The 17,039-nt window shown below is 39.8% G+C and overlaps 1 protein-coding gene across 1 annotated transcript in view; it reads right to left on the reverse strand.

Moving 5' to 3' along the window:
• Positions 1-2,003: 2,003 nt before the first annotated feature.
• MLXIP (MLX interacting protein) overlaps positions 2,004-17,039 on the reverse strand; it is a 46,428-nt gene continuing 31,392 nt past the window's right edge. The window contains 8 exon segments of the mRNA XM_082774332.1: positions 2,004-7,330; positions 7,333-7,422; positions 8,067-8,196; positions 10,531-10,654; positions 11,721-11,848; positions 13,651-13,752; positions 15,629-15,753; positions 16,562-16,748. Coding sequence (XP_082630458.1) covers positions 7,308-7,330; positions 7,333-7,422; positions 8,067-8,196; positions 10,531-10,654; positions 11,721-11,848; positions 13,651-13,752; positions 15,629-15,753; positions 16,562-16,748 — 909 coding nt within the window. The 3' untranslated portion in view covers positions 2,004-7,307.

Here is a 17,039-nt window from a genome sequence, read left to right on the forward strand (position 1 = left end):
AGTAAAACTCAGGAGGAAAAAGTGCTTATGGGTGAGAGTATCTAAAGAAAGCTCTCAAGGGTAAATACAAGTAAAAAAAAAATAAAAAAATATATATATATATAAAGTAATATACATATGTATATATCCAAAATATCTTGTGAGCACTGGGTTCTTTTCCTTTTGCCCCAGCTTCAAATAGTGCTGGGAGAAAGCAAAATCTGCCAGAGCTGGGTTACAACAGACTCACAGGAAAATATTTGGGATTTCAGTACATGTAAAGCTAGTCCTGAGCTGTTCTCCCACTGAAGTGCCAATTCCCTTATCGCGGTGATTTCAATTGGCATTAATTTGCTTAGAGCAAATCTAGATCTCCTTTTTGTACTGCTCAGGGATTAGCAGAATCAGCCACAGAACTAAGCCATTTCAGTAACTGTCTTTTGGCGTATCAGCTACAGCTATACCAGCCTCGCTGAAATCACCACAAAATCAGTAATAAAGAAACAGTGCTCTGCAGCCACAGCTTCCTCCCAGAGAGGTTCGATAGCATCGCTGCAGTACCACTAGCATTTGTGTGCTTGGTTGAGAGTGAAGTCAGGCCAAAGCGTTGTTTTACTGCTGTTTAAATAGCACTGATCTTCACCAACTTCTCCTACCAAAGTGCTTTGTGTGAGATCAAGGTAGAGATATTAAAAAAATTAAGTGCGAACAAAGCAAGAAAACTGTTGTACGTTCTTATGCCTTCTCCCAGAATCGCAGGCCTGACTCATCAGAATTTCTTATGAGCTATATTAGGTCAAAGCAACCAGTCACAAAGGTGAGATTAATGAGCATCAACTCTTCAGCAATGCTTTTAAAATAAAATCCCTCTTTTCACTCAACTATTACCTTTCACTTTCACTAGAGCGCTGCCTCCACTAGACCCAAGAAAATCCAATATACCACCAAGGTTGACAGCTGAAGCAGAAAGCTGTAGCATCCTACCAAGAAAAAAAACAAAAAACATCATTTCACCTTTGACTTTAATGACACGTTTCATTTTTTTTTTAAATGGACTTAAGCAGCTTACACTAACACTGCCTAACACTGACAACATTTCCATGGGAATAACGTTATCCAAACTTAGTGCTGCCCAGTAAGAGCCCACCATCCAAGGCAGTATTTCAACCAAGAGCCCCAAATCCAAGCCTGTAAGAAATTAGAGCATCAGGGCTCAAAGCATTGGTGTGGTCCCTAAAAGTTTAAGAGTTTTGCCTTTCCTGGATAAAGGCCAAAGCTACCTTTGAATTACTAGCTGGTAAATTAAGAGCAGACATAGAAATAAATAGATTTTTATCTGCTTAGTTTTGTCACAAGAACTCATTTGCACTGTTATGCTTAATATAATCAACAACCAGGGTCTGTTAACTCTAGGAACACATCAGAACCACAATACATTTGGAAAACATCATGCAAAATGTGGAAGAACAAGCTCAGTGTTACTTAGGTGAAGAAATATGTAAGCACTGCAGACAAGTGGACTTGTGGAGGTCGTGCTGTAGCCAGCCTGTTCCTTCCCAGTCCCTAACACGCATCACTGAAGAGGACCAGAGCTGACTACAGAAGGTAATTTTCAGTTTTTGCTAATGTGGCTAATGCTTTGGTGAGACAGGGAAAACCCAGCACAGAGCAAATACAACCTGGTGGCCAACACCTGGGAAAAGACAAACCACTCATACATTCTGAGAAAGTCCAGCAGAGTTGATTCTTCCAGTCAAGAAGGGCCCAAGTGACATCAAGTCTCTCTTATCTTCTGAAGCACAGTCATTTTAAGAGGATATAAGCCTTGCAACGGGAAAGCCAAACACACAGATCCCAAAGGGGTGACTTCAACACCACTGATAATAGAGAAATGAACCCTTGTCACCTTTCAGAGCTGCAAAAGGAATGGCAAGGTTTGGGAAGATTTCCACTTACCATTTCCCCACTTTGAAGCCAAGTTCCAGGTAAAAAATGAAGACGTTACAACTAGTTTCTTCCAAAAAATAACCTTTATTGTTTTGGTTGTAAATATAAAAAAATGCATTGCACAATTTAACAGACCTACTGAAAAGTGCTACATATCGACAGCACAACAGAAGTTGTGTCATGCAACAGAACAGGAAACCTAGGCAAAAGCAAGAGTACGACCTGAAGTCCTCAAACCTCCAAGCTTTTTTTTTTTTTTTTTTTAAACAACAAGAATGAACTCCATTCACTTAAACACATCTAAATACAAGAAGAAAAGGAGTGATTTGTTCTTTGAATTGTTAAGTAAGAGGATTGCTCCTAACCGGTATCTTCTGATTCAAAATCCTATTCATGTTGGAAATGTTCAGATATAAAAGCAGTTCAGACAATGGCTAGAAAGTCTTTGTATTACATACCTAATATGTTTTTCCTTCTAACTGAATCAAGTTTTGCAGATCAATCTACAATTTGGTACTACCACTTCTGCTCTAATATAGGAAATTAGCATGAAATCCATCCAAGAAACAAAAGGGAAGTTCAGGCCTCAGCTGACACTGTGGAAACAGTACTGGGGTCCCATACAAGAAAACCCTCAAAAACAAATGATCTCCTCAGAAATGCAAGTATATCAATTGAAAGAGAAATAGGAAAACTCCTGTTGTCTCACCTAAAAAAAATACCTCCTACAAGTCACCAACAGCTGTCCACAGTCCTCTGAGATTTGTGCGACTGAATCCATAAAGCACCTAAACCAGGGATCATCAGCCTTTTCATTCTGGGTGTTTTTCTTTTTCCTTACAATAAAAGTGCAAAGAATGATAGAAAAGAGAGAAGAAAAAAAAAAGTCAAAATAGTTGACTATCAGTTTTATTTCAGCAGTATCTTCAGGTTAGAAACATTGAGGCAAGAATTATCCATCCCAGAAACATGGGAAGTGATCTAGCTTTCCAATAATTTGGACTAAAAAAATCATTATGCTACTGAATGGTTTTGCAGTGAGCTTCTCACAAACAAAATAAAGTTTACCTGGCCCCTTACCTCTACCATGTGAGCCTAAGTGTGTACACACACAGAATGAGGGCACAAAATAAAGGGATGATTTTTCCAATGCAACCTGCCATCCCTTTGATTTTTTAAGCCATTCCAGATTTGGAGATTTAATTGTGTGCATCTTTACTAGGTTTCTGTCAGACTTCGGGGTAGGTGTGCCCCTGCGTACGTCGGAGGGAAGGATAGTGAAGTCAGCAGGAAAGACCATTTTTTTCCATCCTTCCTCCCATCCATCCACACAATTTTTCATGACCTCAGGTTCAAAGGGGCACAGTAATGCCACGCAGACGATACATTCTCTTAAAACCAAGGGAACCCCCACTTTGTCATTTCACTGAGTTTTCCACTTAGTAGGGGTAAGAATGTAAGACTTAAGATGCATCAAATGCATACAGGACCCCAAGATCTAAGGCACGGATAGAAGCATTCTAGTAAGTCTCCCTTGAAGGAAAGCTCCCCTAGGGCTCTGGAAAAGCAGGGAAGAACACGGCAGTCGGATCAAATGGGAGTAACCAGGAATCCATGGGGTCTGCACAGAGCTTGGACTGTCCAGATGAAGCATGGTCTTGTCTCCATTTCTACTACTAAATAATTTATTCAATTCTAGTTTGCTTTCACTGCTTATTCCTCATCTTAACAGGAAGCATCATACAACACTAATAAGTTCATCAGATAATGCATAATTTCTCTAGAAGCTGGGGGGAGAGTGGGGGCTTCTACAGTGTATTGATTAATAGAATTTGAGGTCAGAAGGCACCACTAGACAATCTGTTTGATCTTGGTGGGTATCACAGGCCACAAATATGTTATCTATCCCCTCCCTTATTGAGCAAAGTACGTTGGATTTGACTAATTATGGGTTGCATTTGCTCATGTGGGGATTCTTTAAAGGTCCAGACCAATTCACTGACGACTGACGTGCATCATCTGTAATTCTGTGTAGACTACAGGCACGGCGTGTTTTGCTTGCTTAATGTACTTTGGTGACATAGAGGAAGTCAGACTACGTAAGTCAGGGGAGTAAGTGGTACCAAACTTATTTTGTATTATTAAAAAAAAAAAAAAAAGAAATATATTACTTAGAGTTCCGAGTGAGGAAGGCAGAAAGACTAAGCAGTTCAAATACATAACCAAGTGGGAATCTAGACAGGAATTAATACCTACGTGGCCAATCTCTTTTCATACCAATCCTCAGTACCTCAAATGTGCAGAGATAAGATACACCACAGCTTTTTCCTCCTGTGCTTCCAAATAAAGTAAAAATCACATCCTTCACAAAGTTAACTGATAAGAGAAAAGAATTCTGATTTGCAATAGTTAGGTGACGAAAATACACTGAATCACTCCTTCAAAGAGGAGCCACATGATTTCTGGTAATTGCACTATGTGGAAAGTATCTTTACACTACTCCGTCCCTCCCTCCTACACTCTTGCCTAGTAAGTGATCTTTGATTTATTTTTTTCTCTTTATTATGTTAAGATTTGCAGTCTTTTAGAAGTGCCGTGAGCTTGTTTCTCCATCACAAATTATTACAATAAGCACTTTCCCTCCAATTGTAACCAACTCATGATGCAATGCACGTGATGTTTTTTCCATTTACATCTAGATCAAAACTGCTAACGGGCAATATTTTTTATCATTTCAGTCATACATCCCCTCCCCTTGCTATTCTTTTAAGGTCCTTTTTAGCTTCCAATTCATCCAGTGAGATCTGAAATAGTAGGAACTAAGCTTAGAAGTCGTTATACTTCCCTAGGCTCTGAGGCAAGCCTGTAGCACATTTTGCTTGTTGAGACAACACTGTAGTGTTGGTAATACTAGTGCAACCTCAGTTGCAGACACCTGGTTAAGAACATGGTAAAAAAAATCAGGCAAAACTGCTGCCTGACGAGCAGGAGACCACATTGCAGGGGAAGCATTACAGAATGGGCTTATCTGAAAAGTACAGCAAAAACACAAGTCTGTTCCTGGACAATTTGCCTGCTGACTTCTTTCTAGAAAACCGGATACATATTTTTAACATGCAAATACGCATGTAGGTATCTATGCATCTCAACAAGATAGCCCAGTAAAGAACTTGAGGGGTGCTCCCCAGCTAATCACAGTTAAATGATTTAACTGGAACCACGTTCACAAATAGTGATAGAAAAGGGAGGATTAAAGCACTGATTAAAAATTTAGACTTATTCAACATCTTTTATCTAAATGCATTCCCAAAATACTGCTTATTTGAATAAAGCACGTTGTATGAAAGACCTGGATTTGGGTCCCCCTAGAAAAGCTACTTACTATTTCGGTGCTCTGACCACCTTTACACATTATTTCAACAAACCATTTCCTAGGTGAAGCCTAGGTTGCTGTTGGCTTTGTCACAGGGACACAGTTTTTTCCATGTGCCACAAGCTTTAAATGATATGGCAGACGTACTGTAAAAAGAAAAGAGCGTCTTGTTTGTATGCACAGCTACAAAAAGGCACGCTGGTACTTCAGTCATGCCACTTTGTCTTCTCCTTACGTTCCTTCCCCCTGAACCACCTCCCACAGAAGTCCCTTTCAGCCCCCCTCTTGCACAACTCACAGGCCCCTGCTCAGGGAGAGGGCCCTGGGGCAGCCCTTTTTGCCTTCTTCTTCTTACAGTCCTGCTCACACATAAGCCAACTCTGCAATGAAAGCCACTAGCTGCAAAATCTCAGGACAAGGAAGAAAGGAAAATTATTCTCTGTGCTCAGTCCCACTCCCCAAACCTATTATTGCTTTTTAAGGTTTGGCCCACCAAGTGGGGAAGATGAGGCACAATGCAGAGGAAAAGTACATCCCCTGGAGGAGAACCTACTGACCCCATTTCAGAACGTGCTACATCCAAACTTTTTAGCTGCTCCTCAGCTTTGCACTGTGACAGCCTGCTCTTCAAACTGCAAGAAACTACTTGAGGGAGGTGACAGGGAAACTTTATCCACACTCTGAATAGCTCTAAAGCATCAGAATCGAGTAATGAGTGGAATTACAAGGGTCATAGGATCATTCCAGACTACACCAAGAAAAACTGGCCAGAATGAACATCCCAGTGCTGTCTGAGGATGGACAGACTATTGCTGCTGTAACAAGACTAAGCTTATCTCCAGTGATAGGCCAGTACTTCAGGGACTGCCACAGAAGAATGTTACGCGGGTTTTAACTTATCTTTATGTGTTTTATAATTCCTGTTGAACATAACCTTACCATACAGACCAAGCTTGGCTAAGTCCTTCAGGTTTTTGAAATAAAAAGCAAAAAGAACAGGTAAAGACAGAGAAGCTAAAAACTGACTACAAGTCCATGTGGTTTGATACGCTTTCTGAGACAAAAAAAAAAAAAGCCAATTTCTTAACACTATGAACTCAATTTTTGTCTCTGAAGCACTATGACGTTTACCTATGGATGTGTTTTATATGTGCACATTTTATGAGGAAGGCAGCTGAACTCTGCAGAGTGCAAGAAAACAGTTTAGAGATGAAATGGATATGAAATTCATGTGTCTATCTTGATTGCAGAATCTGTGCAATCTAAAACTGCGTTTTTGCACTTACTGCACAGCCTGCTACTCAATTGCAATGGCTATATCAGAAAAATAATAAAAATCAGCTACTTTATTTGCTAGAAAATAAAGCATGCCTTGGAACTGATCATATGCAATGGTACACTCATTAAAATAAAAATACACAAAACACAGCCTGAGATTTTAATTCTAGTATTTTCCATGAGTTGACGTCGCTGATGGATTTTTCTTCTCCTTTGGTTTTTAATATAATCCCGTTTAAACAATTGTTTACTATTCAAGTAAAACAAATGGAACTGAACACCAGAAAACAAAATGAAAAGCAGATTTTGCTTCACAAAATTGAAAGTATATTTCCCCTTTAAAGGAACATTCCTTGGTGTACAAGATTTACACTTCAGAGAACTTAGCACTTGAAGCTGTTTCATAGAAAGATGTTTGTTGCATACAGATGCATGCTGCATTGATGGAGATATATTGCTGCCTGCAGGAATGAAACCTGCTAAATTTACCTGAGCTTGGTGTTCTCACTTCATGGAGTAGAGTACAGCACTGAAGAGAATCAAAACGTTATGACAACGTTGCATCATACTTCCACATATTCTGAAGGCAGAGACAGATGCCCTGAAGGTCTTGGGTGATGGAGAGTATTCTTTCTAAAGTGCACCAACTGAAAGGAGACTCACCAGGCTGCTAGACTGGCAGGTTCTCCACCCCTTGTACAAGCAACTCACTGTCTTTGGTTGTTAGGTTTCACCAGCTGTTTTGTTCATCTTGCTAACTGCCTCTGTGGCTTGCTCTGGCAGGCGCGATGGATCTGACAGAATTGAGGTGCTTGTACTTAGATGCCGAAGGCTGCTCAGCACCACTGTGAAGAAAAGTCAGGAAAGTATCAAAAAAGCCATTAGACTAACTGCAAACAAATCCATGCAGAACAGTGTGCAGGTACTGCAATTGTTATGAATTATGGTAGTTTTTTCTGCAAAACATGTACCTGCACTTACAGCAACAGCAAGAAACAGAGATGCGTAAGAACTGTGCCCAGAAAACAACAACAGAGATCTACCTATTTCTTCTACTAAAAAGAGCACTTCTCAGCAACTATAATTGTAAACATAAATATTTGCTGAATTCTAAGTGGTAAAGGGTCAAGCAACCATGCTCAAACAGAAGGTCATTTCAATGGGGAATGCAAACTTCAGAAGTCTCTTCCGTCATAACGAGTCAAATCACACTGCTAATTCCACTCTAGTTAAAGAGTGGAATATTTAAAATTTAAATGCTGCTTGAGACTGTTTAAATTCTAGAATCTATATTAAACAATTAATTTTTTTCTGTTCAGTGTTAAGCATGCAACCAAGCAGCCAAAAGACCTTCTTATTTTTCCACTGAGACAGTAAGAAGGGATTAAAAAATCATATTCAACATCTGTCCTACTCTTTTAAGAAATGTTATTGTATATGGTCTCACTTACTGTGATCTCAAATTACTGCTTGATAGAACTTCACTTACTTGGCCTCAGAACAGGGAGAGAACAGTGCTGATCCAGCCACGCTATTGCAGTTTGATTCAGATCCTTAAAGCTTTTTGTGGAAACCATCCCATTGAAGGACTCAAACAATGGCTTAATAATAATGCTGAACTGCAAATCATCAAATGTTAAGGGAGATAACAAAGGAGGACTTCAAAACATTCTAAAGGAAAAAATAATAGAGCTCAATGTCCAGAGAAAACAAACGATTTTTAGACTACAACATTTCAAAGATTTTTTTTTTAATTATTATTATTTATTTTTAAGATCTGTGACACTAGGACAAAGGAAAAAATTGAAGCTCAGTTCACATTTCACCAATACTGATTACTTTTTGTAAAATTCCTGTATGACTGACTTGATCTCCCACAAACAATCTGCACTGTTCTGAGTGCATGAGCATTGAAAACTAGGTACATGCAGTTTGTACTATTTCTTTGTTGCCACCTTTTTCACGTAACACTGATGCTTTTATAGCAAAAGAACATAGAAGCCTTAAGGTGAACAAGCTCTTTGCTACTGCAGCTAAACAAAGACTTCAAGAGTCTTTCAGATGAGCTTTCCTAGAGCAGTCACCATACCTGAACTCAGAACAGCTTGCTCTAACACTGCCATGGTAACTCAGCAAGTAAATGTACCTGTAAGTTGGAGTCTATTTCAGAAGCTGGCTGTATGACAAAACTCATCTGAAGGCTCAAAATCTGTGGTTTTACCACGTCAGCCCAGATGGGATTTTCTGACTACAGTCAGCAGCCTGTGAGAACGAGGCCCAAATCAATCTCAGGGTTGTGATACACCCCTATCTTTCTCACTATTGCTAACAATCAAGATAGGTCTAACAATTACCTGGAATACTCTAGGGGGTTTGCATGTGGTTATGGACTTTTACAGAGTGACTGGGTATCCTTTTGTTGATATTCTACTATTCAGAAATATTCTGTCCCTGGGTTATCTCCAGTAGCCGAAGACCAGATTACTCACTTCCCTCTCATATGCAACAGAAACGGTGATATTCTCATATTTGTAATGAAACTGCCCTTCCCTCTCTTACAGTCATTTCACGAGGAGGAAGTTTTTTTAAAAAATTATTAATAGCACTCACCCCTGGACCTTGTCAGCTTTTACTGCAACACCTCCTGAAATAAGCCAGCAGGTGTTAAGCAATCTATCCAGTTATGAGAAAACCATTTCCTCACAATTCCATCCTGACTTGCAAAGGGAAGTTGGGAAGTTGGTAGGCTTTGCCTACCAACCTTTTCTTTTACCAACTACAACAGCCTTTGTCTTTCTCTAGATACCACAGACCCAGCTACCTAAAACTGCACCTTCATCCCAGATAACCTCTGCCACTTTCTACAAGCCTCTCACTCCAAATTCTGGAGCAGCACAAATTCACTCGACAAACGTGTAGGAGGTTGTATTTCACCATCCATTTTCATTGTTACATTAATAATCTGATTCTTCAATCAAGTGAATTTTAATAACTCATTTGAAACTGTTCCAGAGTTAATAGTTCTACAGTTGCATCAGCGACTGCATGAGATCTTGCTGAGAACTGATTCCTAAAAGGATGCTAAAAGGATGAGTCTGTTTTCTAGGACTAAGATAAACCAGGAAGCAGCAAAGGAAGCATTTTTACATACTAAAGTATTAAAAACGCTGTACTTCATGCAGACACCAGCATGGATGTATCTACTCTGATAATCAGGGGAGATAACCAGCAGAGTACAAGCACATGAAATACGTGCACATAAAAAGGTACAAAGCTTTAATAGGAAGGGGGAAAGTTAACACTTCTGCTCATTAATAATTGCACTTCTGCTTTGCTATTTACTAACATCCCCTAACTGATTCAGGCTAATCATATTTGATCCAAGCTAGCAAACTTGGATTAGCTAACCTGGTTCCATTCCCAGCTTGTCTCTCTCCATCTCCTGCATTATCACTCATTTGTAAGCACAGCTGCTAGCATTTGAGAAGCAAAGAGAAACTAAGTTGATTTGTCGTAATGAAAAAAAAATTGAAAAAAAAGGAGAAACATGCAAGTTTTCAAAATTGCCTTTACAGCAGTTTCAGTAATTGTCTACAATAATCTTATTTTTTGAAAATCTTTGTCATTCTCTGTAGTCCTTTGCAAAAAGTGATCAAGAGCTGGAGTTAGAGAAACAGTTCGTTACACATTTCTTGTGGTATAATAACTGAGCAAGAAAACTTTACCTTTCTACTGCATTTCTTCCAAGTTACTTCCCATACTTTAAGGTGAGCAAATTCTACCTCATAACAGTCTATAAGGCAAGAATTCGTATCCATATATAGATGCAAATGACAACTCTGGACATGCATTACTTAACTTGGCTTAAAGTCATAGCATCAGAATTCAGAGTTTCTGGCTCTAAACACATTAGCACCAAACCTCAGGTCCAGCAGGTTAAGGTGAAAGGATACAATCCAGAACTTCCAGTTCTGGAGGGTCCTGTTCCTCACGTATTCATCAAACATCCTCCTCATGCGGTCAAACCTTTGCCGTGCTATTGGCACCCCAGTAGCAGGGAGCTGCTGTTGGCAAGAACTGAAAGGAAGATGCTTTGAGGTCAGAATCCCCACCAGGAAGGGCACATTCCTCTTCCAGGCTAAATTATAGCATGAAAAATATGTGCAACCCCAGCATCTCAGACTGAGGTGGCTTCTCTGTGCGTGACCCCCCCACATTGAGTTTGTTATGGCCAGGAATACATACTGTTTTCAAATCAATTGTGTCTATTTTCATGCAGCAAAGCAATTTTTCAAGCTGCTACATCTTATTACAAGCAACACAACTGAGAACGGAGGATAACATAGAACAAAGTAGTTTTTGGCATCCACTTAGAAAAAGGCACGTTAGGAGTCAAGTTAAAATTTACAGACTTACTCCTGAGCGGTGTTAGAGAAGAAAATGTTACAAAGATTCTTAAGAAACAGATCAATTTAAAATAAAACCAAACAGATGTTATCATATCTTCAAAAAAGAAAGAACCAAAAAAAAAAGAAAAAGATTTTGATTTGCCGATAATTCTAACATAATGCCTAAGCCTAACACTTCTGTGGATGGAAGAAAAAACACTGGGGTTCTCAACATGCTTTGCAATAGCACATAACTATCGTAAACCCACAGAGGAAACTGAGGCACCAGGAAGGTGAAGTGACTTATCAGAGTTATGTTCAGTCAGTGGCAAGCTCCTTGAGTCCAAATCCTATGCACTCAACCACACTGCTTCCAGGAAAAATTGACTGCATTTGGAAAGAAAACTGCAGCAAAGCCATCATGAAGAGTAGGAGTGTTTCATCACCCAGTGAGCCTAGCTTTAAAAACAACCATCACTGGCTTCTCAGATTTATTCTAACTGATCTAATGCATCTTTTCTGGTGACACCACTGTTGAGCGTTCATGCTCAGAGCTTGCCGAAAATCCACACGATTTGCTACCAATGCCCATCCCACAACGACTTTGCTTTTTGTTTGGAAGTCGGTAGTATCTCTACTGATGTTCAATACCCATCTGTTGTTTGGCATGACACCTGAGGCAAACATCCCCTGCTGTTAGCCAAAGCAACATTCAAGCTGCTCTGCTTCATTACAGAAATCTCCCAAAATCTCACATGATGGCAGCGTTTAGCTCCTCGATTTCTTCCCGAAGGCGCCTGGTTTCCTCTTGCATCTGTGTTCTTTCCTGCTGTAGTTTAGCGATATATTCTACTGTTTTCTGGAGAGTGATTGCATGGCTGATCTAGACCAAACACAAACATAGAGCTCACTTTCTGGAACAAAGCTAGACGGATGAAGAGTTTGCCCCTTATCTGTGGTAAAACCCAGAAAAGCACTTCAGCACCTTTTAAGTTTCCTTCATCCTGCCAAAGCACACATAGGCAGACAGAAACACTTAAGATATTACTGAACTCTTCGTTTTTCTGACTCCCATTTGCACACTAATACAGAGAAATATGATTGCAGTGGTTGTTTTATTCCCCAAGTTACATTTTTGCTATTTTGTTGAAAGTCATAATTTTAAGTGTTCTATTTCTTTGTCTATCCTCTTAAAAACGTTTACAATTCTTACTTGGGGTACTGAAGGATGTGCTGCACCTGTTGATACATTATTGTGCTGTTAGAAGCATTGTTCCTGCACTGATAACTTAGGTTATTTAGTTTGGGAAGCCTGAAGTTATTAAACCAGAAGGTAATGTGCTCTAGCTATCACCAAAGGAGACAGAAACAACGTCATTGATCTCTTTTAAAATAAACTTCCAGTTTTGAGGAAACAATTAAAAATCTGTACTTGAGAAATAAAATAAACAGACATTTCACTAACGCCAAGTTTTCAAAAATGACTACCTTTCAAATAGGCTATTCAAAACAGGTAGTGAAATTCTGACAATTTATATCCTAAATATAAAAATTGGGTAAACAAATCAACATGGTATCAATAACCTCTCTTATTTTCTATGTTTCAAAGGGTTGTCATATTTAAAGGACATTTAGAATGTTCTTGTGCAGACAAACCTGTGTTTTAATGATTTTGGTTTCATTTTATGAACTAAATTAATGAGCTTAGCCAGGAAATGTTCTTAATCTCTACAAAGACAATTGACAATGAGAAGGGATTTTCTTTCCTCTGTAAATCTATACACAAAAGACAAGTGACAGGAGAAAAAAATGACAATATTTAAAAGGCTAAGGGCACACGGCCAAATTCTTAAAAGGAGCTGGGTGAGGAGTCCCAGAGGGGGTTTCAAATCATCTGAAGCACCCAGGCTTGTACCCCCAATCAGGAAGTACAGATCTCTCACGTGTGGGAAGTTTTAGAAATTTCACTGCACATTTTGGACATGTTTCAACAGTATTTGCAGATGCACAACATTGTTTTACCATGCTCTTAGCTGACTAAATGCAGCACAGATGTGGTTAGCACAGCACAAAGCCTGTGCTAACAAACTGTGCTCAGAATTGTGCGTATTAGCTCAGGCCAAATGTCTAGGTCTCTTTTGCCATGCCCAGCAGAACACCAACAGCATCTACCTGGCCTTTGGCTGGCTCATTATTCAGGCAGAAAAAGCTCACAGCACTGACTGGTCATAGCTTTTCAAGTCCAGCTCTGGGGACTAGAGGCTGTCCAAAATAGGTATAAAATGCCAGCATGTCAGAAGAAAAGGTGACCTAGCAGTAAATGCAGTCATCTTACACTGCACTCATGACAAAAGCTTAATTACTGGGGTGCTAGGAGCAAGGATTGCAAAGAGCAGTTTTACTTTTTTTTCTCTGTAGAGCTTTAGAGCTGCAGCATCTCATCAGACAAGATTTGATCAACATCTGAAGCTGCATCAGAAGAACAACGCCTAAAAGACAAAGGGCTTTCACACATTGACTATAAGCCACAAATTTATCACCCATCCCTTTCCAAGTCCCTCAGTTCAGGTATCTTCACTGATTGACTGGCACACTCAGTCAACAGCAGAGAGATCCATTAACTCTTTTCAGAATGGCTCTTACTGAAGCTTTGTATGAAATGAGTAGTGCTGCCAAGTTACTTACCGACTTGGAGCTGGCCGAAACCAAGCTGTTCAGTGTACTGAAACCAATCCTGATATTGAACCTTCGCTTTTGTTCTGATGAAATACGCTTCATTCTTTGCATCTGTGTAAATAAAATTACGCTGTTTTCCTTTATTGTTCTACTGCTATGATTATTTCTGCTATTCACATTCAGCATCGCTTTTGTTGACTTATGGCATTTATAGTCTTTCCAGTCCAAGTTATATTACTATAAACTTGCAAAAAATGTAAGTGATTAAAAAGCGTTCAGAATATGAAATTCAAATCCAAACTCTGTACAGTTCCTTTCAAAATAAGAATTCCTATTTAATACTCTTAAACACACTTTTTCTGAAGTCAAATTCTATGCTTTGGGTACATGTAACCTTGTTGAAGTCTTAAAATTTAAAACAATCCACATAATTTTTACCTAATACATACAGAATGTCTACTAATATCAACAAGTAGCCCTATAAAAAAAATAAGAAGAATTATTAATTCTGGCCTACTCTGAGGATAAAGCCTTTGTTAGGAATGAACCTTCTCCTTTGTAGCATTAAAAAGTTTGGAGCTATTTCCACCAACATCTTTTGGAAAAACTAAAGCATTTGCAATTTTAGAATGCGTTATCTTCAGAGCTAAGCTTTCCAAGGGTAGCTCACCATCACCCCAATTTACACTGAAGGAAAACAATGCAACAAAGCAGTTAAGTCACTGCCCAAACCCCCAGAAAATGAAAGATCAGGAGCAGAACTGAGATTTCCCACGCCCTCCACATTTTGCCAAGCAGAAAAAACAATGTTACTGAGCAACACAGGACTGTTCAGTCTAACAGTGCACAGCAGCAAGGAGTGTACATTTAGAGACAAGAAAACATCACTTCCCCTACTTACAGAAGAGTTACTGACATTACACATGCCAGGAATTGAAAACTGAAATGCACGTGAGTTCAAAGGGCTATAAAGCCTTTTCATTGGGGTGCCCTCACTTTTAAGAGCACTGCTCCATCTAGTGGCCCCTTTCCTACCGTTGACCAGTCCTAGTTCGTTCCTTTTTAAACTTACTCTGTATCACGGAGTGCAACTACTGATCATGAGCATTTATGCTAAGCAAAGAACTGCAAACCATTATGAGTAACTTTCAGCATGCAGTAGTTCTGATTCTCCTTGGCAAAAAAATGAGAATTGAGGGCAATCACAGGCTGCAAGAGTTTAAACGTACCTTTTTGCCCTGTGAGTACTCAAGCTGAGATCAACTCATAAGGTATACAAAAAGAAGCCAAAATGGGTCAGGCACTTGCAAAATGCTTAAGTAATGCTCCCTGTCACCACAAAATGGATGGCAGAGTTAGAGTTGATTTTCCTGTATTGGTTGTTTTTTGTGGAGAAGTTTCTCATACTACCAAAGAACATATTCTGACAAGGTCAGCTTGTGATGATGTAGAGCCTGCTTTCACGTGCCATCTCCAAATTCTTATCCCAGTAACTCCTGAAGTGTTTTACAGTTATAACTCGTAGAGTCTTTGACGCTGTTTCTTTATAGAGCAGCAGAGCATCACTGGAGATATGCGAGTTAACTCAGCAGGTTGAGAACTTCCCCCTCCAGCAATGGCCAAAACCTTGCAGACCTGGATAGCTCCAGCAGAACAATGGCAAAAAGCCACAGTTTAGAAAATTCAGCCTGAAACCTTTGACCAAGTAAACTGAGTCCTGCCATAAGACTCCTGTGAGCCACATCAGGAACTGCAAAAGGTACAGTTTAGCCTCTCCAGCAATACGTCTCTGAGGAGCTGAGCAGATTATTAGAGTTTGACATTTTAAATTGAACAGAGCAGGACAGATGTAATGCAAGTTAAGCCCCAGGCACAAATATTCCACTGTTCCTGAAGCACAGCCTACTCTCACATCCACTCTCAGACATCCGGGGAGAAAAGTAGCTACAAAGGCAAAGAAAAGCACCTCAAAGGAACGGACACACACCTTAAATGCAGCCATCTGAGGGTCAGTGGCAGGTTTTCCTGAGCTGCTGTTCTGGGGAGACTGCGGACTGGGGCTCTGCTCAGAGGTGCACGGGGAAGCTTGGCCAGAATTCTGACAGTCTCGGCCTTCATAAAGGAAGACAGATAAGGCATGTTAACAAACAACATCCTGTAGCAAATATAACTGCTGAAAAGTTTCTATTCAGAACAAAACCGAAATGCAGTCGACAATTAAGTTATGTTCATTGATACAGCAACCACATGCTAGAAAATGTCAAGACTACTGGGGAAGTTTAGTATTCCACGGCACAACAGTAATGCATCCTGAATAACGAGCTATCATATTCCTTTCACATGCACACGTATTTAAGCAAAGGCATACTGAATGTATAGGATCTAATTCCACTGTGGTGCTGGACTCTCCCATCTGAGGCTCTAATGGCCTGGGACATGATGGTAATGTTTAACAAGCCATTTACCATCAAAGCCAACATAAGTGTCTAAAACTGGCCCAGATATCAACATGCATGCAAAAGTAATCTTTTTCACTTACCTACCATTAATAAGGTCTGTGTCTGAAATCCTCCAGTCAAAATTACAGTTAGGATACCGAACAATAAACCTATTCAGCACTTTCTACACAGACGCCTTTCAAATGGGCTTAATTAGTCCTTTGTGAATATGACAGCACATCCTTTTAGAAAGGAACCACTTACAAATCACAAAATGACAGCTTGTGGGAACACTGGACAGTAGTTTAAGAAAAAAATTGCCAACAGTTGGATGCAGCTGAAGCTGGAGGGTAGAAGGGCCCAAAAAGTTTTCCTTCAAAAAGTATCCTGGGATCTTCAAGGCCAATTAACACCCTGCCTAACCGATGGAAACATGCTTGAGTGTGTAGGTGAGAGAAAACGCTTAGAGCCTTCTAACTTACTAGGTGTAGGTGAAGGAACTTGTGAACTGCTACTGTGGGAAGGGATTTGCTCTCCTTTCACCAACCCATCCTGGACTACACTAGGAGAGAAGAGATGCGAGACTGTGGACTGGGTTTGTTGGCTACTTGGCGCTTGCTGTGCTGGACCAACCAGAATGTTACTACGGAACTCCGTCACCCCGGGAGCCTGGGAACAGCACAGGAACAGCAAAGAGAAAAGCAGAGAAAGAAAAAGGAAAAGAAAGCGGGAGAACATGAGGAGAAGGAAAAGAGAAAAAGAGAAGGGGGGAGAGAGGTTTGTTACCTTGCCTTTCACTAAAAGTAACAAATTAATACATGATTAACAATCTGATGACATGAAACAAGGGCTAATAATATGTAAAGAATTGGCAGGCACTGAAGTCAGACTTCTGGCAGGAAACCAGAATCTTTTCATAACTTAATGCAGTGTTACAACATGTCAACAGCACAAAATGCT

This window comes from Aythya marila (genome assembly GCF_965140915.1).
Source record: "Aythya marila genome assembly, chromosome: 17".
Lineage (NCBI taxonomy): Eukaryota > Metazoa > Chordata > Aves > Anseriformes > Anatidae > Aythya > Aythya marila.